Genomic DNA, 24,666 nt, shown 5'->3' with positions numbered 1-24,666 from the left:
CTGTGGCATTAAAGCTTTGGCTTATATTGATCTTGTCGGTTACTATGACTTCTTTTTTTTTTTTTTTCCCCCCTTCAATTGCATCATACCCTTAAAAAATGGTGGTAAGTGAGAGCTCTGCATGCTTTGGAGTTTGTTTAACCTCCGCTTCAGTCTATACAACGCACAAGTCATGACGTTAACACTCTTGAAAATTTCCTCATTCACGTTCACGACTAATTTGGATTTCAGTTTGCTGTTTTGAACCTTTTCTTTAGTCTGATTTTTGTACTGGTTTTTCTGTTGTTCTGTTGCCCCTGGTTTCGCTGAGGGTTCGGTCTGTGTCTGTACTGTACTGGGGATGCTTTTCCAGCACTCAACGGCTGACCGGGAATTTCCCTCGGTCTTTTTAGCTCTGGTTTAGCTTAGAGATGGGACAGGGAGGAGTGGTGCGGATCCACCATCTGCTTCAAGTATTCCAGTAGGTTTTTTTGTGGGATCTTTGTGAGGAATCACCGACGGCAGCCATTATAAATGTGAAGTTTCTTTTTCTTTTTTTTTTTTTTCTTTTTTTTTTTGTGGTGGTTTTTTTTTTTGTGTTTTTTTGACAACACAAACGTGCTGATCTGAAATAGGCATTTAAATCTTTGAGCCGAGAAGGGAAGACGGTTATTTTGTAGTGAGTGTCCACGGTGCAGTTTGATATTGCTGAAGTCCAGCCAAACAAACTCCCAAAGCTGTCGATGGTGCTTGTTGGAGCCGAGCTGGGTCTCAGAGGCAGCACTGGGGCCCGGGGCTCGCTGTCCCTCCCAGGCTCATCCTGCCTGGAGCGCGGAGCTCGGCTGCTCTCGGATCCTTGATTCCCAAAGATGTTTGTGGAAGGAAGCCGTAGATTCCTCTGCTGTGCTTTGTGTTTGAGTACCTGATGTGTCTCTGTATATCTCACTGTATATACAACAGCACATTGATGTCTGGCTGTCCTTCCTAGTCCCAGTTCTCTGTACCGTGTCCGATAGTTACTGTTGCTGGTACTGGAATTCTGTGGACACCGGTGTGTCGCTAGTCTGTTACTTTGGCTGTAAAGCTCTTGGTTTGTGGTTAGTTCTTTATTTTTGAAGTATTTTTTGTTCTGGTCACTGTCTGTGCTAGCGGTGGCTTTGCCTCTCCGTTGCCTCGAAGGCCCAGGTGGAGTAATGTCCCCTCTCCCCGGCATTACTCCTGGCGTGTGCTCATGCGGATGCCTACACTGTAAGACTGTAATTTCCATAACTGCTTCATGTGCACTAAGCACCCTTGTGGAATCCTGCTGAGAGTTTCTCAAAGACTTCCCTCAAAAAGCCCTCCGGCACGAGGTGGGAACGGCAACTGTCAAGTGCCAAAACCAGCAGGGCCCCAATTGGTCCCCCCAAAATCCATCCGTGGGAGGATTAGGTTCCTGGATTGACTCTTGTACTGTTGTGTAAATGCATTTCTGTCTTCTGTACTACAGTGTTGGGAGAAAAGAGTTTTTGAGAATTCCAAAAAAAAGCCCGATTGGTCATGAGAGTTAATATGAAACATTCCTCATTGGCAGATTCGCCCCACCTGACAGTTCTTAATGAGTTTTACCAGGGGCCATGGGCAGGATGATGCTGTCAGTCCTCTGCAGCTTCAGTGTGTCCAGTGGTGTCCCAGCACCCCAGCTCCTCCTGGTGACATCAGATGCTGCTGCCCAAGGACCATGGTTGGGACCAGAATCGAGTGTTCCCCTTCAGCCTCCTCCTAACCTGGTCCCTTCTAATTAAACACTGAGAAAAATGGGGAATGTAGAGGTTATTTCATCCGTGGGGGAAAATGAGTATGGGGTATGTACCCTCTGGGGTATATACCAGGAGTTACCCATCAGCAGTGGAAAAAAAATGGCTTAAAAATTAAAATACATATTCAAAAAAAGTCAATGCAAGCAAACATCCAGCAGGATTTTACAACTGAACCGTTGGTATGTCTCCTCATCTATCTTTATGAGATTGAACCACTGGAACTTGGGGACAAGATGAGTCTTGACCATGTTGCACCAATCTGTCCGCTACAGTTGCAGTCCTTCATGACCAGCATTCCAAGTGTTAACTAAACCCATTGAAGCAACATACCTGCCATTAAACCCAAATCCAGAGCAGTAACTCCATGATCCTTGCACTCCCGACTGGAATGGCCTTTGATGCTGTAGATAGATCAGTTTGCTGCTCGCCTTGTGGCCCCCTGCAAACACTGACTCTCTTTTTCTTTCCTTCCTTTGTGTCTCCCTGGGTGCATCGGGATGTTTGCTGCAGATGATGAACCAGCCGGGCCAATGTAAGTGTGTTTTCAGGAAAAAAATACTCTGGGTTAATCTGGGGGGGTTGTGGGAGGTGATAAATCACAGGATTCATATTGCATGTGACATTACAGATGGTGTTGGACCTTCTGATGCATTTCTTAGACTGGAGGAAAGAAAACCAACCTTTTGCTAAAAAAATAAACGTGCTAAAATACAAAGTCTAAAACTGTTGTCTTTGGCCAGCTAAAGGGAGGAAGACTGTAACAGTTTAATGAAGTACAAATAATGTCCATTTTCCCTGTGCCTGTGACTAATTTTTGGTGCATTTCTCTGTCCCTTTCTGCAGGAAAACCAATTCTACAAACAATCACAAAGACAAAAACTTACGCCAGAGAAACACAAATTAAAAATGCTCATCATGTAAGTATTGCCTGCGCCCGGCCGGGAGCGGGCAGGCCCAGCCCTCCTGCCCGGAGTGCTGGGGGCGCGGCAGCAAACACCTTCCCTGCGTTAGAACATTCCTGCTGCGCCTCAGGGAGCGCGGGGTGGGGACCAAACCTCATTGCCTCAGGCAGGCGGGTGGTTTACGGACCTGCTTGCTAAAATCTAGCCCAAGCTGCCGAGCCCTCCTGATTTGATTCCCCGCTCAAAGGTGGAGCTGGGGCTGTCGGGAGCCGTGCCCCGGTGGGAGCGCAGCGCGGGGATTGCAGGCTGCGGCGGCTCGCGCTGTTCACCATTGACTAGCACCTCTTTCTCGTTTCTTTTTTAGAGCTTTAAGTTTCTGAGAGACTGATGGCAATATGACCTGCTAAATTTAAGGGTTGGAACTCTTGGTTCTAGAACTCCAGTTCTGTCTGATTTCTTTTTTTTTTTTTCTTTCCTTTCCAAGTGAGCAACAATATGACTGTCTAACGCATGCCTTATTTAGCCTCTCCTGCAAGGATGACCTAGCCAGATGAATTTTAATAATGCTTCCGTGTAGAAGGTGTAAACTCTTTTGGGCTTGATGTGCTGTGAATGTTGCTTTTTTTTCCTCCTTTCCTCTCTTTACACGAGCAGTAGCCAGGCGGGTTCACGCATGCGCTGTTTTTTACTTCCTGTAGCTGTTAAATTCGGCACCGCTCAAACCGCACCGCTGCCATCTAGTGAGACTTCTTTTGTAAAGTACAGCAAAACTTAAAAGATATATACAGTATATATTTATATTTGGGGGAGGGGAAACCAGAAGTCGTTGTGGTTCATTTTGAAGCTGCTGATATTCATTCCTTACTGTATGGCTGGAAGGAGGGAGCGATGCCGGGCCGGCGCTCGCAGCAGGGACATTGGAATTTCCTTAAGGGCTTTAACCATGGAGCGCGGGTGTCCTGTTGGGCGTCGGGGCTGGGTGGTGCCAGGGGCTGCTGGTGGTGGTGGGATGCAGTTGGAAACAAAAACAAACCTTCAGTTTATAAATATATATATATGATTGCTTTTTAAGTGATTTTTTTTTTTGTTAACTCATGTAAATTCTCAAATCCTTTTGCACTGATGTGTTCGACATATTCTTGTACATTCAATTCAGGCAAACTTTTATAATTTTCTTTTTTTTTTTTTTTTTTTGTTTAAATGATGAAATGTTACAGCATGGTGATATTCTATGCAACTAGTTATTCCTCTTTAGTTTGACACTGTAATTTCTCATGATTTAAAGATTGTAGAAATTAGACCTACCAGGGTTCTCATGATGTGCGTAACTGTAGCTGCATGAACTCGTGTTCTGTGTATTTGTTGAAGTGCAATGATGTATAAAAAGTGGATTCACCTGTTTTTAAAAATAAAACACCGACAAAAACCGCTGTAGGCCTTGTTTTTCAACCTTTAATCACCGGAGTGCCAGGTGTGCCTCATTCCTCGGCCAGTCTGTGCAGTTCCCTCTCCACGTCCTGCACGAAGGCTGGGAAGTTCTGGTCCAGGAGGCACAGGCGGATGAAGGGCCCTAGCTCCCGCGCGCTCCACGCCGGGTGCCGCAACGCCGGGGGCAGCTCCGGCCGCTGCCGCAGCACCGACTGCAAAGGGAACGTGGGGAAGGGGGCCCTGACCTCGGGACACAGCACAGCCACAGCACAGCCCTGCTCTCTGCCGGGGCTGCCTGGCCTTGGTGCCCTCGGGATGGTGTCAGTCACATACAGAATGGCACAGCCACAGCACAGCCCTGCTCTCTGCCGGGGCTGCCTGGCCTTGGTGCCCTCGGGATGGTGTCAGTGACATAAAGAATGGCACAGCCACAGCACAGCCCTGCTCCCTGCCAGGGCTGCCCGGCTTTGGTGCCCTGGGGATGGTGTCAGTGACATAAAGAATGGCACAGCCACAGCACAGCCCTGCTCCCTGCCGGGGCTGCCCGGCTTTGATGCCCTCGGGATGGTGTCAGTGACATACAGAATGGCACAGCCACAGCCCAGCCCTGCTCCCTGCCGGGGCTGCCTGGCTTTGGTGCCCTCGGGATGGTGTCAGTGACATACAGAATGGCACAGCCACAGCCCAGCCCTGCTCCCTGCCGGGGCTGCCCGGCTTTGGTGCCCTCGGGATGGTGTCAGTGACATACAGAATGGCACAGCCACAGCCCAGCCCTGCTCCCTGCCGGGGCTGCCCGGCTTTGGTGCCCTCGGGATGGTGTCAGTGACATACAGAACGGCACAGCCACAGCCCAGCCCTGCTCCCTGCCGGGGCTGCCCGGCTTTGGTGCCCTCGGGATGGTGTCAGTGACATACAGAACGGCACAGCCACAGCCCAGCCCTGCTCCCTGCCGGGGCTGCCCGGCTTTGGTGCCCTCGGGATGGTGTCAGTGACATACAGAATGATTTCTGTATGTGAGCTTTTCTCTGATGCCCATGTGTGTTTCCAGTGTAGCTTTTACACCATGTCAAATGCCCCTGCACTTATTCCAGTTGGAAATGTACCCTGGAAATGCAGATTTCCTGGGCCCCATGGTTTCCTGGTGGGTGTCCATTCTGTAATTAGCGTACACTCTTTATGAGCTGTACATCCTGCCACATGGATTGTGTAGGGATAACCAAGTGTGCAGTTCCAGGCTTTTCATTCAGCCAAATGTCTTTTAGAAGTAAAGTATGGAGCTTTTATGTTAAAACATCTTTTTCATCCTTGCTAATCCCCTCTCTCAGCTTTTTCCCGTGGTGGTGGGAGAACTCTGGGCATCGGGGCACTGGGGTTGGAATGAGGAGACCTTTGAGCTCCCTTCAGTCCAGCCCAGTCTGGGATTCTGTGCTCCCCCAGTGAATACAAAAGGGTAAGGAAGACACAGAAGCAACTGCACAGAAGCAGAAAAGAGCAGTTTTCTTCTCATCTGCTTCTGCACTGGCCTGAATTTCCAGTAAATAAGCAACAGTTGACTTCCAGGGATTCACCCAGAACTGCTCAATGGAGCTGTCCATGGAATATGGGGGATCCTTTGCTGAGGGCCGAGAAGGGTCCAGGGCAGTCTCAGAGCCCCTGCCAGTACCTAAAGGGGCTCCCAGAGAGCAGGAGAGGGACTTGGGAGAAGGGCCTGGAATGCCAGGACAAGGGGAATGGGTTCCCACTGCCAGAGGGCAGGGCTAGATGGGATATTCTGTGACTCCATGATTGGTATTTTCAGGCTTCAGCTCTGCTCTGCACAAGTCATTTGTGCAGTCAAACCAGTGCCAGAGCCATTCATTTGGATGTTGCCCCTGGGTATTTCTTTGCTCTCAGTGTGTCATTTGTTCCTATTCAAATGGGGTGATTACACCACCAAACACCTTGTTTTACTGCTTATTCCCTGCCTCTGGATTGTCACACAGATCCAGTGTTCTGTTGGTGTAGATGATGGCATCCCAGTGTTCAGGGAAGGCATTTCCCAGATGGAAAATGGAATCTGAGACAGCTCATTCTCAGACTCAGTTACAGGCCCCGAACAGGAGATGTTTGTTCTTTACCTGTGCGAGCTGTGCCACAGATCTTCTTTCTCCAAGGCTTGTGCAGGAGTCTGGGAGAGGCTCATCTGGCTAGAAAATACCAAATGCAAATAAGGGCTTGTTACCAAGCAGAGTGTGGGTATGTGCAGGGGGGGAAGCAGTTCCATTTTTAGTGCTGACAGGAAGGGAATGTGCTCAGCTACCTTCTGCAGTAGAAAGGCATCTTTTTATGGAACCTGCATGCACATCTGCTCCAGTCTTTAAAAATGAAAGACATGGCAGTTTAACTGCAGGCCCTTAGTGCATGGCTAAATTGAAGTTACAAACTATTTCCTAGGAGTAACTTCAAGGAATGCTGTGTATGGATGCTCACAAGAGCACACTGCTGCTTTTGCATCTAAATACCCAAGAGAGCAGAGATTTCAGATAATCACCCTGGAAAATGCTGTCTGTCTCTGCCTTTTCCAGTTTCCTCAGGACTTTATCTTGAAGAGGGGAAACATTCTGTTCCTCCCAAAATTGCTTTTAGATGTGCCAGGTTAGGCTCATATTGTAAATAGGCAGTCATAGCAGCTACTGCCACTGCAACCTGGAAGCAGGTAAACCCAGAAAGGAGGCAGGACGCAGGGTTACTTTGTGGCTCTGATCATTTTTTACCCTGTACAACTCCTTTGCCAACTCCTGGTTCACACAGAGTCTCAGAGCTGTGAGACACTCGTCACGCCCAGCTCTCCCAGGCAGCAGCGATTGTTTGGGGGCGTGTGTGATCACTTACCGTGTGCTCAGTGTCCATGGCCTGGGTGTCCTGGCTGAGGCCGTGGCAGAGCTGCTGGCTGTGCTCCTCAGTCCCCTGCACAGGCACGTACTGGCTGAGTTTCTGCAGGCAGCTGCAGCAGTGCTGCTGCATCTCCTCCCTGCAGCTGCCTCCAAACTGCACCCGGAACATGCGGCACTCGTTCTGCTCGGAACCACAGGGAAATCAAATTTACTTGGAAGCCCCTCAAACCACTTGGATTCAATCCCCGTTTGTTGGAGTTGGGAAGAAGGCAATAGATTTATGGATCACTGCACCGATTTAAAAACAAATAAACGGCTTTTCCCTGCTGTATTTTCATTTTTCCCAGCAGCTTAACCAGTCTGATTGCCAAGTTGAAAATCAGATAAAAAATACGCAAGGAAAAGGGTAAGTGATGCAGGGCCACCTGTCCCTAATTCAAGGTTTAGCCAAGTGCACAAGCCTTGCCAGGACTCAACTTTTACATGTAGCAGGAAAATTAAGTTTTATTGTTGCTGCAGGTAGCATCCTGTAAGGGTGTGCCAACTCTGCAGTTATTTGTGACAAATGACACAACGGTGAGCAGAACTCTGGATTTGAACTAAGAAATTCTGGGAATGACATGTTCCAGTTAGGATTTATGTTCCTGATGCATCGAAGTCAACCCTACCTGCTCTGCCTGTGTGTAGTTAAACCATTCAGTTTGGCTCTCATCTAAATGTTCCCTCAACAGAAACCAGCACGTTGAATAGGAGTGCAGGAAATTTAAATACATTACTTCAAAGAGTGAAATGATACTAAAAGTTATTGAAAACTCCCAGATAGCTCTGACCCAGAGTAGGTCATTGGGCTGTACCACAACAGATATTTTTAATCAGTGCCCTGGGTTCAGCAGACTGCCCTGAAATGGGGGTAGGAATCTATGGTGTGTGATAAGCTTGGCCTAAGCACTTTGAGGTGATATAAGGTAGGTGCATATTCAGTGTTTAGAGAGTGAATTAATGGAACTTTCTGTTTGATCTCGAAATTTGAAATTTAAAAAACCTAAAGTACTAGAAAAGCAGCAAACTCTCCTTGGCCCAGCCTGGCTTATTTAGGTCTTCATCTTCCTAAGGTTCCAGTGTCAAACCCATTTTCAATGCCCATTTAAATTCCACACTGCTGGGCTGCTGGAATATGAGTGCAAGGACACCTCTCACTTTAAAGTTCCTGTCTCAGAGACGAGCCAGCTCCTGACAGCCCCTGTGTTTACATGCCTGCTGCTTGAAGATGTTTGAATCACATAAAGAGATTTTTAGGGCAGGGTAAGCACAAAAGCCCATCTCAGTGCTCTTTAAAGGGAAGAATGTCAAGTAATATGAAGTGTAGCACTCATTTGCCAGTGCCCAGTTGGATTGGCCCTCATTAATTAAGGAACTGGGGCAGCCTCACAGACCCAGGCACTGAGCTGTGGGATGCCAGAGAGGTGAGTTCTGATTTCAGTGACAGAAAAGGAACTTAGGTGGAGCTCCTTCAGGACACTTTCAAAGAGCACTTGCTTGTTTAGGCCCCCAAATCAATTTTGAAGCTGAGCTATTTGGACTCCCTCGAGTTTCTCATAAGGACTGTTAAATAGTTCAGTTTGCAGCTTATAAACAACGGTGGACTTTGAAAATGAAACACTGTTCCTCTATGGAAAGAGGGCTGTGATATGTCAAGGTTTATAGCATAAACTGAGGACTGGGCACTCACACCTGAACTACACAAGAGCCGAAGTATTAAAAACTCTGAGGTCATGGAATCATTAAATTTGCACCTCTTCCATGCTGGGATGGGGGAGCTGAGCTCAAGGAAAACAATATGAAGGGAAATGATTTATTGCAGAATGATTAAGAACATCCACCATGTTCCTGTTCACAGTTTTGAAACTCATTCTGCTGGCTAAGAGCCCACAGTGCCCTATTGAAGCCATACTTGAAGTGATTAGTAAGTTGCACTGTAAATGCAGTATTAACAACTTACAAAAAACAAGGAGTACACGATCAACCAGAAATTGATCATAAAGATAAGCACAGAAGCTGCATCTGTTAGGATATAAAGTAGAGAGGCTGTGTGGTAGAACCACTGCAGTGCCACTGAATCCAGCTGAAGTTGTGTGAATTTATGGTAAGTAAACACTGAGATGCACCAAATTAATTTCAGACTGTTAATATTCCTCCTTTCCTGAGCTGCCCCTCAGAGCTTTGCTGGAGCCTCACAGTGAGTGGGATGCTGGTTCTGCCTTGCTGGTGAGGAGCAGCAGAATCCCTTAATGCTGCACTGGGGGACTGGCTCTGGTAACTGGGAAGGAACAACCTCTGCTGGTTCATCAGAACTAATCCCTGCCCCAGCTGTCTTCAGGTTTTCTAACAAACTGATAGAAAGCAGAGTGCAGAGGTGTTTCAGGCATAACCCATGAATTTAAAACACTAAGATACTTACAGAGTATCAGAGTTCATCTAAGAACAAAAAACCCTGAGATTTTTATATAAATTGGTAAGAAGACAGTGCTGTTTGATTATTTAAAGGCAAACCAACCACTTTTCATTGGAGAGCAGAAACCAATGTCCATCTTGTTTCCTTGAGTACCAAATACCTTAACCACAGCCTGCTGCTGCTGTGCCAGGAGCCACAAAATGGCCCAGGAATTGCTTGGTTAGAGTTTGTTTGCTGAGCTGCAGTCTGACTCAGAGTTATCTTGGAAGAGATTTACTTCATCTTTTTGTTAGCTGTGGCAGATAGACTGTGAAATAAAGCCAGTCTGGCTGTTTAGGCAGCTAACTTGCAGAAAGCAGTCTAAAAACTGATTATCAGCAGTTACAAAATGGATTATTCAATCCATTCTTGTTTAGTATCTAGTGTAAAAAATAAAATTTTAATTTACACAGATGATTTAAACCTTCTAGTTTAGTTTAGCCAAAAATGAGCGATTTTCTCCCCATCTGTGTTACATATCAGGAATGTTCCAAGCAGCTCAGCTCACCTTGGCCTGTGCCCGGAGCAGCAGGCACTCAGCTTTCCTCGCTATCTTCAGCCACTTGTGGGAATCAATCAGGGAAAAGCCTTCCTGAAATAAAGCACAAAGCAGTGGCACAGCAAAACAGCACCCAGGAGCACGTTTAAATTCTGTGATGTCATTAAAGCCCTAATGAAGATCTGCAGTTGTGCAGTTTTGGAAGTTTTACCACTCCAGGATTAAATCCATTAACAACACCGTGTCAAGGTACGTTCTGGTTTCCATACCTCTCTATATTTATCTTTGTGCATGCTGTGAAAGCCCCTGAAAAGCAGAATAAAGCAGCTGCAGTTGGAGCTTTGAGTGCTGAAGTTGCCCGGGAGGGCAGCAGAGGGCAGGCGAACCCGGGGAATGGCACAGCCCCGCTGTATCCAAGGCCGTGGCTCCCGGTGCCAACTCAGGGAACCGAGCTTTGTTAATTGGATAAAGACGTTTTAACACTCCCGTTGCATCACTGTCAGTCTCTTCAAACTCGACAGACTGCTCAGCCTCCTGTAAAAACACCCCAGGAACGTGAAAAACAACTGCAAGGCAACAGACTGTCTCCCAAGGCACTCTGAGGCATTGCTTAGCAAAGTCCAGGGGGAAAACCCAAACAATTAATGTTAGGACAGGGAGGAAATCGGGCACCTGTTTTATCCAAACTCACAATACTTTCAGTGACCTAGGCTTGAGCCCAGCCTGCTTTCCAGGGGTCCTAGGGGTCAAGCCCCACTAGTCATGTCCATCCTGAAGGGCCAGTGGTGTTTGCCATAGACACCATCCCTCTTAGGTGGGTCCAGGCTGAAAAACCATCTGCCATTTGGTTTTGGAACAGGAATGACCTCAGTGACTCCGCTCCTTTACTGTGCTGGCACTGGCTTCACTGTCTCATGCAGCAACTGCAAGTAGATTTTTAGCTGCACTTTACAGAGGAAACTCTCAAAAGCTGTGAAGAGTTGAACCAAAGGCAGACTGGATGGCAGACATCTGCTGTGACAGACTCCAGAATGTCAGCCAGCAGGGAAGTACCATTCCCAAAAGATCTGGCTTTAGAGGGAGAGAAGAATTTCCCTGTGTGCTGTAAGAGCAGGTGCTGACAGCAGCTAAGAGGGCCAGTCCTTTGTAGGGTCTCTCTGCACTGAACACAGAGTGCCCTAAGGCAGGATGTGCTAAGAGGCCTAAAGGTCAAAACAACAGGGAGAGATCACTTGGTGAGCAATGGAGAGAGGCTGAACCAAGCCCCAAAATGCTGTCAGTGAAGGAATTCTCACCCATTCCTTCACCAGGCCACTTTAATTTGTAGCCACTTGTGCTTGTCCTGTTCATTTCAAGTAGTTTCTGTTTTGGAGACACACCAGCTGTTTATTTAAACATAGCTATTCCCATATTCAGTCTGGTTTTACAGTGTTTTTCCTTTCACTGGATATGAAGGTTGAACAAATGTTGTCTTCTTAAAATAATAACTGTTTTTTAAAGAAATTATAAAAGGCAGTCACTGTTTAACTTTCCTACAAACTATTTTATTGATGTTTCCCAGGTTCTTCTTCATGTCCCATTTCTGAGGTAAAACAAGTGGGGAAAAACAGCATTTGGAATTTTTATTTATGTACTCTATTACGCAACACCAATCCCCAAATTCTATTTAACTGAAATTGAAGTTTAACCACTTTATTTTTAAAATCCCTGTCCCTGTAGTCACAGAATCACAGCCTGGTTTGGGAAAGACATTAAAGCTCATCCAGTTCGGGGACAGGGACACCTTCCACTAGCTCAGGTTGCTCCAAGCCCCATCCAGGCTGGCCTGGGTCACTCCAGGGCTGGGGCAGTGCATATGAAGTGAGGTGAATGAATTCAGAGCAACAAGAGAAGAAGACAATAAACGTGTTCCTTGAGCCATGCTGGAAGCCAGGAGCAGGGTGCGGAAGCTGCAAGGCAGGATTTTGGGATTGCAGTCCATGGTGCCTTTCCACAGGTGATGGACTGACTCTGGCCACGCTCTGGCCGTGGGCCATGACACAGAACAAAGCAGCGTTCCCTCCGGACTGGTGCTGCCACCACGCTGCCAGAGCAGGGAACAGAGCAGCTGCTCCCTGCTCCTGTGAGCAGGCGGCATCCATGGCTGCTCCAGTCAGAGAGGCAGGGGCAAAGCCAGATGGCAGTGTAAGATTCGTCAGAAAAGCCCCAAAATGCAGCCTAGAGCGGGGCAGGGACACAAGAGCCCAAATGTTCACCGTGTGAGGAGAGAAATGGCAGCACTTTATCAAGTTTGGTCACCAATGTTCAGTCAGGCACATACTCCTGTTGTTGTCCACGACTGCATTTGTAACAAAAGTGGGGTAAAGGAAAACTCTTTCCTACATTTGTGACCAAAATCTAAGTTCCTCAGAGGGAAGACTGAGTGGAATTAAGCTGAAAGAGAAAACAAAGCAAGATGTTTCCCAAATGTTTTGGAAGCAGGCAACATGTGACCACAGCTGCCATGAGGCAGGAGCCAGAAATGCTGATCCAGCCTCACAGCCATCGAGTCCAGCACTGACCGGGAAATATTTCTGTTCTGACTTCACATTTCAGTATTCAGAAACCTGCTGTGTAATGAGGGCTGTGAGCTGTGGTGGAAGGTGTTGTGTGTGATTTATGAATATTTTTTATTGTAGCATTTAGAAACCCTGTGGTGCTAAACAACACAGGAATAGATGATATGTTTTGTTAGACTGCAAGCCTATCTGAATGGAAAATGACTCCATATCTAAGAAATGTTATTTGTGTAGCAGTTCAGCTATGCTGGCTTGCATCAGTTAGTTTGGATTCACTCATGCACAAGCCAGATGTTTTCAAACAAAACTATGTGTAAACAATAGCTCAGGAGGAAAAGCTTTTTTTCTTGGACACAATCATGATCTAGTCTGCCCTTAAACCACAACCAGTATTAAAAATGACAAACTAAACCCCAGAATGCTTCAGAGAGAGACATTCTCCAGTCTGGGCTGCCTCTTCCAGCAGGCCCATGAAATGCAACTACACCAGTTTGTCCCCAAGTTCACATCAGCTCCAAGGAATGTGTGCATTGTATCATGTTATGGATTAAGGACTCAGCTGGGAATGTGCCTTTGCAGGAAAGGATGAGGTCAGCTTGAGATGGAAGGAGTTTCACTGTGTGAATTAACAGTGCACAGTTGCCAGGGTGGTGCTGGTGGGAGAAAAGCCACAGGCCTCAGCCAACATCCTGCCTGCACCATTGTGACACTGGCTGGGCAGCACCGTGGGACACAATTCCCAGGGAAACAGAGCAACCTACCCCCAAAGCTTCCAGGGGGGCACCTGAGCCAGCTCCTTAACCCTTTCCCACTACACAATGGGAAGCAAACCTCACTCAGCTCCACTTGAGGGCTGAAGGAGGGATTTGGGAGAGCACTTTTGTGGGAATGCTGTGCTGCCCTGAGCACCCTGCCAGCTCCTGCAGGGCTCACCAAACCCGCAGGGATGGCTCAGACACTGGGCCACTCTTCCCAGACACAGAGGGCACTGCCCACCCTGTTCCTCACCACACTGGGGACAGAGCCATCGTTCACGGCCTACGTTTAAAGTGTTAAGTTCAAATACCCCCAGTTCTGAGCTGTGACGTTGTGGGTATTATTACAATTTAACATTTCTATTGCCCAACACCTTGTTTTCTCTTGGAAGTGCCTCATTTGGCACCAGAGCAATGGTGATGTTATTTTCAGGTGTCCCCACAGTGTGGTTCTGATCAAGAGAACTGAGATAGTGGAGTTGCAAGGATTGTTATTGACCATCCTCTCAGGAGGCAGGAAAATAAAGATGTGTGAGCAGCAGGCAGAAAAAGCTTGTGAATGATGTTTAAGAATTATCCAGAATGTTAAAGCACAGGCAAAATTGAGATGTTTTCAGAAAACTGGAGAAGTTGTTTACAGGTAAGTGGTGATAACAGGGATCACTTCAATAAGGATTTTGTTATTAATTATTAATAAGTTACTATAATAAAAAGCTGCACATGCTCAAAACATGATATAGATTCTAAATCAAATGCTTGTAAAAATCTGAAAAATAGCAATTTTTAACTCCTTGCCTTCCTAAAAGAGAATATGAGTTGCCATTTTACACCTTTTCCCTAGAATAAGCAGTTTCCTGTTTAAAAAGAAAAAAAATCCTCCATTGATGACTGTAGGATAGTTTTGAAAATTAAACTTCTAACATAATTTCACTCCAGTCTCAGACACCCAGAAGTTGACATTTTTATACCTATTTCCAATATCTAATTATAGCCAAATACATCAGGTTTGATTTCTGCAGCACAAACTGTCTTGAAAACTGTGTCAAGGTTAGAAGAGCCAACAAGAACCAAAAAACCCCCAACCATAAATCCCCACAACCTGCAGAGTGAGGGAAGCACAAAGTTGTCCCTGCAAACATTCCCAACCCTACCAATCAAAGCAGACAGGAGTAAGGAATAAAAGCATGTTAAGCTTTGCATTATCCCTTTTTTACCCTCAAATCTTGCTCTTAAGCCAGTTTGATTGTGGCAGAGCACACAGGAGGGCAGAGCTCATTAGGCAGAGTGCTCTGTGTGTACACAGGCAGGGAGGCTGGAGGAGGGAGGAAATCCAGGAGAATGGCTTTGGCCAAAGGGCAAACACTGCCTGCAGGAGCAGAGTTGTACGTGGGCACAGATCACACTGACAGCAAAGATAAGCCCTTACCTCAGCACAAACCTCGATATTGACAGTGACAACCTGAACTGCTCTGGGTTTTCTTCCCAGTCACATCTGTCCAGGGACACCGAGAGGGGAACTGGGTGCTCAGGGATGAGCTGGCTAAAGCTCTTCAGGGCATCCCAATGTGTTCTTTCATTCCCAATACACAATATCTACTTCCCCAGACTGATACTAATCCCCTCCCCCAAAAAAGAAAAAAATAAATTCTAAGAGGTGGCTTTAGCAGAACTGGGGCAGGAGAAAAGCAAAGAGCAGAAGCCCTTGACACGAAGCAGAAATGGGAAAGCTGATGCAGAAGGATGCTCTCAGCCCATCCAAAACAATCACATCAACACCACACGTTGAAATAAACAACCTGAAACTGAGATTTTTGAACTCCGATTGTGGTACTAAAAGAGGCAGCAGAACTTTAATAAAAGAACAACCTTCTGTGGCTTTGCAGTGCCCTGCCACAGGTTTCTGTCAGGAGCCCCCACTGATTGCACAGGGACCATCTCTGCCCAGGGCACTGCTGTGAATCTCATCTGCAAAATTTGGTGCCCGAGTTTCAGGCACTGCAAAGAGAGCATGGGGAACATGAGAATGCCAGCTGAATGCCTGCCTAATTAATGAGTTACCATCTACTGTACCCTAAGCACTGGTAGCTTATTAGAAGTCATGAGGGGACCAAGAGGGCACTAAGGACATTCAGTCTACACTTCAAAAGATCAGGTCACAAATCAATTACTCTGGATTAATTTTATCCTATTAAGTAAGTCCTCTTCACAATTTCAATTTGTTTCATTTGTAGGATATTATGAATTCTAGCACCAGAAATAATTGCACTGAATAAAACAACCAAAATATAATTTCCAAGATGTGTTGATACAGAGGAGAAAGGAAATAAGAACTGTGGTAAATGGAACATGATGTATCTTGAGCATGGCCAGAAATTACCAGAGATGCTGTTGAGATATTCCTGTAAAATTCCACTGACTACAGTATACAAGAACGAGGTTTTTCTACCATCAAATATGCAGTCTGTTAGGCAACACTGCAGCAAAAACAGGCCCTAAAAATACATTATGTAATTTAATATCAAATGAAGAATTTGGTTTAAAAAAGAATAAACCAAAACAAATCAAAACACCCTTTAACTTGCCTTACGCATCAGGGATTTTTATGTCCCATGCTCTGAAGTTCCATTTACCCTCCTCCTCATTCCATTACACAAGGAATAGATGGTATTTCGAAAGGAAAACAGTTGTTTCTGTATTTATTATAAAATCAGTTGTTAGGATATGTGAGTATTTTATTGCTATTGTATAAATATTGTTCTTAGAAACAGATCATAAAAGAGCCAGTGGGCTCTAAGGAAAAGGTTTCTTAACTTTCCTACTTAAGTAAAATTAAAAGCACTAAGAGAATACGTAAGTACACCCATCATAGAGAGAATATTTTGATCAGAAACACTTGAGTATTGTTCCTACTATGGACATTAATCCAGCCATAAGCAAAACAGAAACTTCTTTTTCTTCACAACTTTCATTTTTGTGCAAGTGCTGTTTATAGGTGAGAATCAGAAAAAAATCCTTTGATTATTCATCAATGAAAATTTTACAAGAACACAAATGCTGCACGTTGAGAAGGAAACGTGTCCCTGTGACACAGATCTTGTGCCTCACCCTGTTCCTGCACAGAGGTACAAAGCTGCAAGAATTGTTATCCAGTTCCCTCAAAACCCAGGAGCCTGGAGCACATCCAAAGGGCTGAAAAGCAGGGATTAGGAGACAGATCAAAAGACAAGACATCAACAGTTTAAAGGATGCAGTTCCATCACAGCCCAGAACAGCTCTGTAAGTACATCAGAGGGAATTTCAATGCAAGTAAGGCAGCCCACAGGTGTGGGAGGACACCTCGGCAGTCCAAAGGACACAGCCCAGACCAGCCAGAGGAAACGAGAGCACAAGTAAAATCATGCCAACAGCTGCAGCATTCCATCCCAGTTGATGCAGCCCCTCTGGAGGAGAAGCTGTGCATTATCCCCTCTGACAGAAGGTCCGGGATAATGGACCCCCAGTGGGTGGATCTGGAGTGTGACAGGCTCCGAGCACGGTCTGTACTTAGTCGTGCAAAGCCTGGATAAATACTGTGACAGCTTTGTGACAGCCCTGACAGCTGCAGCTGGAGATGAACCATTGCTGAGGCTTTCTGCAGCAAACACAGCCTGAGCAGCACTGCAGCCTGGGTTGTTATTACATGGCAGCTCAGGACACACTTTGCCAAGTGCCCCATCCCTGGAAGTGCTCGAGAACTGGCTGGGTGGAACTCTGAGCACCCTGGGACAGTGGAAGGTGGCCCTGCTGTGGCAGGGGGTGGCACTGGATGAGCTGTAGGCTCCCTCCCAGCACAAATCACCCTGGGATTCTATGGAAACCAGTGCATTGGTATTTGGTGGGGGTTTCAGCTGCTCAGCTGTGTTTAACAGGACAAGTGGGAGGAGTGCAGCTGGTCCAAGCTCACACACAGTCCCAGTGCCTCTCCACCAGGTGGGTCCTGCACACACAACACCCCTGAGCCACCAGCCAAACACACCTGCTCCAAGAGCTGCACCCAAAACAATCAACAGCCTGCAAAACCAACTTCAGGCAACTTTTCTTTAACAACTCTCTAAATGTTAGTGTGTCAACTTTAAGGCTGGCATAGAAGCATGGCCAAAATGAATGAAAAAACCCCAAACCACCTTTTTTTTTATCTTTTGACCTCTCAGTACTGGGTTTTGGTCCCATCTACCAAGCCTGTCTGTTCGTCCTCTCCTGCACTGTGTGATAGCTTCCTGCAGTATCTCAGTGTCTCTCAGAACCGAACAGTCCTGACAGATCCCACAAATTCCTCATCTGGCCTTTCAAGCAGAGCAGCTAACTGAAAGCTCCACTAGCCACTCTACACAAGGGCTGCAAGCAAGTGCTTTTCTCAGCCAAGTTTTTAGCAGCTTTTCTGATCCCTCACATTTTCCAACAGCACACTTTTATCTGTCCTGTCACTTGCCAGTTTCAGCCTTTGCCAGACAAGTCTTTGAAGGGCTGCAGCTTTGGGCTGGGCCTCCTTTGCACTTCGGTTAGTTATCAGAAGTTGCTCTTGGCTTTTCTATGGTTATTTCAAGGACTTTTAGAGCAATGTGAGCTCCTGGTCACTGACAGGTACAGCCACTGGGCACAGGAGCATCCTGCACTGAGTCATTCCAAGGAGAATGTGGTAAGGGATGGCAGCAACTCTCATTTCCAAAACTTCTTTCCTTTGTCCTCACTAGATGAGCTGAGGGCCATCCACGCTAACTCTGTTAGCTCGTTCAACATTCCTAACACACAGGGCAAAATATTCAAGGGTATCCATGGTTCTCCCCTCTACTGAAATGTCTGTAAGTTTAAGTAAAACCTAATTTATAAGCTGATACATATTTAAAGCTGCAACACAGTCTCTTATACATCCTGTTAAAAAAAGCTTTGTTATCTTTATACTGCAGCATCTTCCAGTGGTTTGTAGTACCTTTCTAACACATTTATCAGCCAGTTCCTACTCGTTATCACCACTGAGTACTGGTGATGTGCACTGAACACACTTAATTCCACCTTCCAGCAAGGTCTTCTAAGTCATGAGCATCAAACTCACTCCTCCTAGACAGAATTTTCCCTTTTGGTGTCATTGTGAAAGCTTTAGTTCAGGAGCTGGTTATGTTTAAGCAAGGGCAGGCTACAGGAAAACCAGTTGACACAAGTTTGAATGTGGTCTCCAAGGTTGTATGTTAAATTTCATCATCCAACACAGAAAATACAAACCCTTGGATAAACCAGACTGTCAAACCAAAATACTAAAAGGTCATTGGCAAGCAGTCAGCTGGACCACGTAACAAATTACAGTTTTACCTATTTCTAAACAGTGTATTTTTCTGTTTTCTTAGTCAGAAGAATCACAAAAAAACCCCAAATATCTTTCAACATCAGTAACACTTACCATTACCTCTTAATCTAGAATTTTAGAACTGCGAAGAAATGTTGATCCTCGGCAGGAAATAATGCATTTAGTATTATACTGATAAATGTGAAGGGAAAGCAGCATATAAGAATTACCAGGAGCAAAACAAAATTGAAACTTCCCCACTCAGCGTGAAAGAAGATGAAGCTGAGAAAAGAAACAAAGTTAATACTAATGGTAACTTGAAGCAGAATGTTCTTTATGCATGACAAACTTACCAGCACTGTTCGCTCTTGGGAAATAAAGAAATGGCCAGACTCCACAATGGTAAGGACAAGAGGGCCTGATTCTTCATTTGATTCAAACACCTTTAAAAAGACAGACAAAAGAAAACCTGGCCCTGCAAGCACAGAAGCTACGATTCCCATTTCTAGTACCAAATAAAAGGTCTCAAAGATCTCTGTTAGAAGCCAGGTATGTAATTCACATCTCACTAATGCAACTTACCCTCCACTCCAACAGATAGGAGGCGCATTAAATGATTTTTTCACTAATTATACCTCCATATACAGGTTTAACTACTTGGAACGACCCTCTGGATTCTTCCACCTTGATCTCTAGATTTTAATACCACAGGTTACTGCTGAATGAAGGAATTAAAAAAAAAAAAGTGGGCCACTAACACTCTGATGTGTTGTCATTAATAATTCATGAAGCAAAACCTCTCCCGATTCCCCCTTTAGCTCGGGACTCGCAAGAAGACACCTGAAAGGCCTCATTTATTCGCTTTTGCCTCACAGCAAGAGCCAGTAACCCCACACCGCCCGGCCACCCTCCCCGCGCCGCCGGCACCTTCCAAGAGGTGCTTCGCCCCTCATCGTCACCGTCCTTCGGGGGGAGGAAGCGACCGTAGCGCTTCAAGGGCCACACTGTGGCGCTGCCGAGGAGGGAGGTGTCGCCGGCGCTGCCCGAGGCCGAAGCCATCCCAGGCTCGGAGGCACGACCGCCGCCCGCCGCCGCCATCCCGCACTGAGGGCCCGCGGCGCCCAGAGCTCTGAGGGCGCTGAGGGGCGGCGGCACCGAGAGGGCTCTGAGGGCTCTGAGGGGCGGCGGCGGGCAGAGCTCTGAGGGCGCTGAGAGCCCGCGGCACCGAGAGGGCTCTGAGGGCTCTGAGGGCTCTGAGGGCCCGCGGCACCGAGAGGGCTCTGAGGGCTCTGAGGGCTCTGAGGGCCCGCGGCACCGAGAGGGCGCTGAGGGGCGGCGGCGGGCGGCGCGCGGGAGTCGGGCGGGAAGCACGAGCCAATAGGAAGACGGAGAGGGCGAGTGGCGGGAATTGTTGGCCAATCAGCGCGAGGCAAGGCGCACGCCGCATTTTCTGTGGCGACTCGTGGTTACGAGGTGCCGTCGCTTCTTTCCCCTCATGGCTCCTTCTTCTCTTTCTTCTCCTTCCTTTTCCTCTTCTTCCTGTCCCGCTCCGAGGGCAGCGTGGCTACAGTCTTTCCCTCCTCCCAAGCAGCCCCTGGCCGTGCCGATATGGCGGGTCCGCACGTCGGCGCTGAGAGGAGAAAGGAGCGCGGACATGTTAGCCGCCATTTTGTGGCGTATGAGGGCCGCGAACGTCGTGGCCGCCATTTTGTGGCGTGTGAGGGAGCTGCGCAGCGAGGAGGAGGATGGGGATGTGGAGCGTTTCCTGCCTCTATGACGTGCCCGTGGAGCCTGGCCAAGATGTCAGCGTGCATCCTTCCTCAGGTGGAATGTGGCAAGTCCTACACTTTCAATTCCCTTTCCATCTCTTGGTCACAGTCGCTTCCTAGAGTTGCAACAGGGGTTTTTATACCTGAATTGGGATCTGTTGAAAAAGCTGTTTTCAATGTGTGTGATGGTTTTTAGCCAGCGTGAGCAAACATCTGGATTAATAAATCAAAATTGCACTCTCCATTTCAGCTACTACACACTTCTACAATGATGTCATGCTGTGCTTTCCATAGAACAAGGAGTGATGGTGACATGACTGCATTTTGATATTCCATTTATAGTACATACCTTGGCCCATTAACAATAAAAAGGTGCACGAGCTGGTCCAGGTCGTTGGGGCCTGGAGGAGCCAAGGTACCATTCAGGACTGCCCCAAATGGGCTTGTGGACACTCATCCCCCTGAGTTAAACCAGCCCATGCCTGAGGGTGCTGTCCCACCACCTTTAATCCTAGGTCTATGCTTTACCCACTGCAATACAATACACCTGACCAAGATGAAACTTGGCTAAATAGTCAAGTTAAGCAGAAAAAAATAAGTTTCTGCCATTTTTTTCTGCTTCAGCCTGCATGCTTTGTGTTGATCACGTTGTGTTGGCTGATATAAATAGAGTTAAAATAACTATTGTCTTGTCTGAAGTAAAACCTTCGGGGACGAGGTTAACCTATTAAACTGTGATGGTTTAATCTGCATGGTTTAATCTAGATGGTTTAATTAGAAAATCTTAGATTGACATTTCTGTCCTGTGGCCCTTGTGTTTTTCATCCAATGTGTTGCGCCCAAGAGCCAGTTCAGCATCCAAGGAACCATTTCCAAAATAAACAATTTTGCAGTGTTTCCAAAAGGGAGGTTTTTATCTAAGCATTTTGCAGATAGGGAAAGGCAGGCAGAAAGGCATTTAATGACTTGACAAGGTCATCCAGAGACATCAGTAATGAAAGAGGGAATTCAGCCTGGGCTTCCCAGCTGCCAGTTGCCTTCTCTAATCACTGCTTCCCCACGAGGCTTTCTCAAATTGTGCTTGTCAAACATTCAGAATTTGCCAGTAGACTTGGGACTTCCTTGGAATCTGCAGAAGAAGCTGAACTTTTTTCTCAGAGAAAAATACTTGAGTATATATAGGTAAACTATTTCCCCCTATTTCAGCTGGAAAGCGTTTGCTAAGTTTATTTTCTGTGGGAAACAGTTTCCAGTGTCTGTTTTCCAAGAGTGATTTCTGGCATCTGCATGAACAAAACAAAAGCTTACTGCTTTATTAAAGCAAAAATTTCAAAGTGTGGATTTGAGAGAGGCAGATAGAAACCAACAGCCTCAGGTACTTCAATGTCCTCATAGATTTTTGCTGTATTAGCCTCTGCTAGTTTATTTCTACTTTTTGGACATGAATGTGTGGTTTCACATATATATAAAGTCAAATGAGCATTGTGTTGTGACTGATACACAAGCTTTTGCAGAGTCTAATTTCTTTGGGGAATTGCATGATTAGCTCTGGATTCAGAGAGTAGACATAGAGGAAAATTGTTGAAATGTGTTTTGATTTGATTTTTGATTTTTTTGGTAAAAGGCTACAGAAGCTGCCAGTTTTTAAAAATTACAGAATAAAATGTAGAAGAAAGGGACAAGTAAAAGCTGTCAAGAGACCGACAGGTTAAAATGTTTTTCATCAGAGATGAGATGGCAAATCCCATCTAGATGCCAGGGGTTTGTCACTGCTGCCTACTTCAGCTTTGCCTGAGACTTCACTGCTTGCAGTGGTACAAGGTAATTTCCTCCCTGCAGAAGTATCTGCTCCTGTTAATAAATTAGAGAAAGTGCCAAGAGCAGAGCTCTCCATGCAGGGACACAAATGTCTGCTTACACCATATGGGTTTGATAATGTGCTAATAGTTGTTAGATGTACCACAGTCGATCCTGGTTCTGGGTGTTTTGCTGACCAATCTACATTATTGATTTTTAATAATAATGGTGGTGATAATGGCAACAATAAAATCACATCCCTGTGACTTTATTGTCAGGTGCAAGCACGGATTTGCCACAGGTGCTGGGGATGGACTGGAGGAGCTCAAATTGGACAGATAATGTATTAACAACGCTGAGCCTGCCAGATGCATGAAATAGATCAAAACAAGCAACAAAAGGTATTTTTTAGCAATTCTGGAGGTTTCTCTGTGGTGCTGACTACTTCCCATCTGCTTCTACCCAGCTGTGTTCAAGGCATGAATGGGATTCCTCACAGTGGCATAAATCAAAGGCTAGTGAAAATGTTCTGTTCAGAATATTGGATTTACTGCTTTGATTTCTGTAGCAGACAGTGCTGTCTTGTGCTGAAGTTGCTTTGTTAGTAGTTGTGGTGTTTCCCCAGTTCATTCCATTAATGAATGTTTCAGACAGCTGTTCCTGCTTTCCTTGGAATGTGGTCTGTGGTCAGCAGCCCCCTGCCCAGAGGTCTCTCAGTGCTGATGGAATGGCAGCACCTTGGATTACAGCAGTTCTGAGCCCTGCTCTCCCCAGAGCTCCTCATCCACATCAGCTACTTGAGCCAGCCTGGGGGCAGAAGAGCTCTGAGCTTTCTGACTCAGGAATTTGAAGCAAGGCCCCAGTGTTGTTCTGGGCTCTGGTACCATGGCCTCTGCTGTCCTGAGGTGTTCACACACACACCTCTGGGAGCTGCAGGCATTGAATTTTACTCAGCACTTTCATGCTCTTCCACTTTTTCCCTTGACCAAATCTACCCCTTTGCAGTAAGGTTTACATTTTTCAAGAGAAAATGTGAGAGCAGATCGATGTTTCTGCTGCCATGTACTGCAAGAATCAGTGTAAGGCAGAAGTAAAGTCTGATGATTGTGTTTGGCACCAGAGTCTGGCAGAATCCTGAAATGGTTTGGGTTGAAAGGTCCTTAAAGCCCATCCAGAGCCACCCTTTTCCATGGGCAGGGACACCTCCCACTGTCCAGGGTGCTCCAAAGCCCTGTCCAGCCTGGCCTTGGGCACTGCCAGGGATCCAGGGGCACCCTGTGCCAGGGCCTGCCCACCCTCCCAGGGAACAATTCCTTCCAAACAGCCAATCTAACCCGGCCCTCTGGCAGTTTGAAACCACTGCCCCTTGTGCTGGCACTACCTCCCCATACAAAAAGTCCCTCTCTTTTTTATAAGCCCCCATACAAAAAGTCCCTCTCTTTTTTATAAGCCCCCTTCAGGCCCTGCCAGGGGCTCTGAGGTGTCCCTGGAGCCTTCTCCTCTCCAGGTGACACCCCCAGCTCTCCCAGCCTGGCTCCAGAGCACAGGGGCTCCACCCTGGGAGCAGCTCCGTGGCCTCTGGATTCTCTCCAGCAGCTCCAGTCTTTCATGTGCTGAGGAGCCCAACTAATTTGCAGGTACACTCCACAGCCTCTCTTTCCAGTGGCCATATCAAGATTAAGATTGGCTTAAGAATCCACCCTTCAAGCACCATGAGCTCCCAGCTGAGTGTCTTCAATTATCCTTTCTATTTTCAGAAGTCACTCAGTTGTAGTGTGTCTCCAAAGATTGATCCCGTAAGTTCACATCTTGTTTCTGTTTATCTAAGGGGTGGCGTTCCTAACTTGTCAAATATCACATTCCTCAATGACACCTTCACTAGGTGATCTTTAAGATCCCTTCCAACCCAAACCATTCTGTGTTTCTATGATCTTGCTCCCAAAATTACATCGTTTATGAAGGTGCTGGAGTTTCAGAGGGCAGCTGTGGCAGCTCCCAAAGCAGTGCCTGTTCTGGGCACACTTGGGAAGACAGGAGCTGTGTGTGTGTGTGTCATGGTTATCACAGCCGTGGGATGTGCTGGAGTGTTTCAGACAGAGGCAGAGGCTGGGAACAGCTCTGTGGACAGAGAAGGCACAAAAGCCTTATCTGCTGAGGGCTGTGTGGCAGGCAGTGACGAGCCCCCTGCCAGGCCTTTGGTGGGCAGGTGCTGGGGACAGAAAGCAGAGTTGTCCTCTGTCCCTCAGTCAGCAGGGACACACCAAAGCCAGCGTGAAGCCCCGACCTGATGGGGTCTGTGACCTCCTCGTGTGATTGGAGACTCTGCAGCATAAAGCCTTGCACTTGTTCCAGGGAAGGGCGCATTTGTTCAAAACATAATTTATTTGCATTTCCCTTTATTTTCTTTTAAGTTGTCTAACTTTAGCACTTGGGGCACAGATGAAGGAGCTGCTGCCTCGCAGATTTTCCATTTACATAAAAACCCCACCCACAAACACA

General features: G+C 46.6%; 2 protein-coding genes across 3 annotated transcripts in view; one reads left to right on the top strand and one right to left on the bottom strand.

Moving 5' to 3' along the window:
- NPTN (neuroplastin) overlaps positions 1-4,066 on the top strand; it is a 43,848-nt gene extending 39,782 nt beyond the window's left edge. The window contains exons 6-8 of one of the 2 annotated variants that reach the window (XM_066328716.1): positions 2,289-2,310; positions 2,622-2,695; positions 3,898-4,066. In XM_066328716.1, the coding sequence (XP_066184813.1) occupies positions 2,289-2,310; positions 2,622-2,682 (83 nt within the window). In that variant the 3' untranslated portion in view covers positions 2,683-2,695; positions 3,898-4,066. Of the gene's footprint in view, positions 1-2,288; positions 2,311-2,621; positions 2,696-3,044 lie in introns of both variants that reach the window. The other variant, XM_066328715.1, reaches the window with a different exon arrangement.
- Positions 4,067-4,116: 50 nt separating this feature from the next.
- On the bottom strand, positions 4,117-19,699 carry REC114 (REC114 meiotic recombination protein). Its single transcript, XM_066328717.1, has 6 exons — positions 19,529-19,699; positions 18,955-19,044; positions 9,981-10,064; positions 6,980-7,162; positions 6,226-6,294; positions 4,117-4,320 (listed from the first exon to the last, which is right to left on the bottom strand). The coding sequence occupies exons 1-6, from the start codon at positions 19,697-19,699 to the stop codon at positions 4,159-4,161; spliced, it is 759 nt and encodes a 252-aa protein (XP_066184814.1). The 3' UTR covers positions 4,117-4,158.
- Between the last annotated feature and the right edge of the window lie 4,967 nt (positions 19,700-24,666).

This window comes from Sylvia atricapilla, chromosome 13, assembly GCF_009819655.1.
Source record: "Sylvia atricapilla isolate bSylAtr1 chromosome 13, bSylAtr1.pri, whole genome shotgun sequence".
NCBI lineage: Eukaryota > Metazoa > Chordata > Aves > Passeriformes > Sylviidae > Sylvia > Sylvia atricapilla.
This window is presented reverse-complemented; position numbering and strand designations above follow the sequence as displayed.

Coding starts and splice junctions, on each gene's coding strand:
- REC114 (XM_066328717.1), bottom strand. CDS start 19,699: ATGGCGGCGGCGGGCGGCGGTCGTGCCTCCGAGCCTGGGATGGCTTCG. Junction 10,065..18,954: donor CCCAAGAGCGAACAGTGCTG/GTAAGTTTGTCA, acceptor GCTTTATTTCAG/GAAGGCTTTTCCCTGATTGA. Junction 7,163..9,980: donor TGCTCCGGGCACAGGCCAAG/GTGAGCTGAGCT, acceptor GGTTCCGAGCAG/AACGAGTGCCGCATGTTCCG.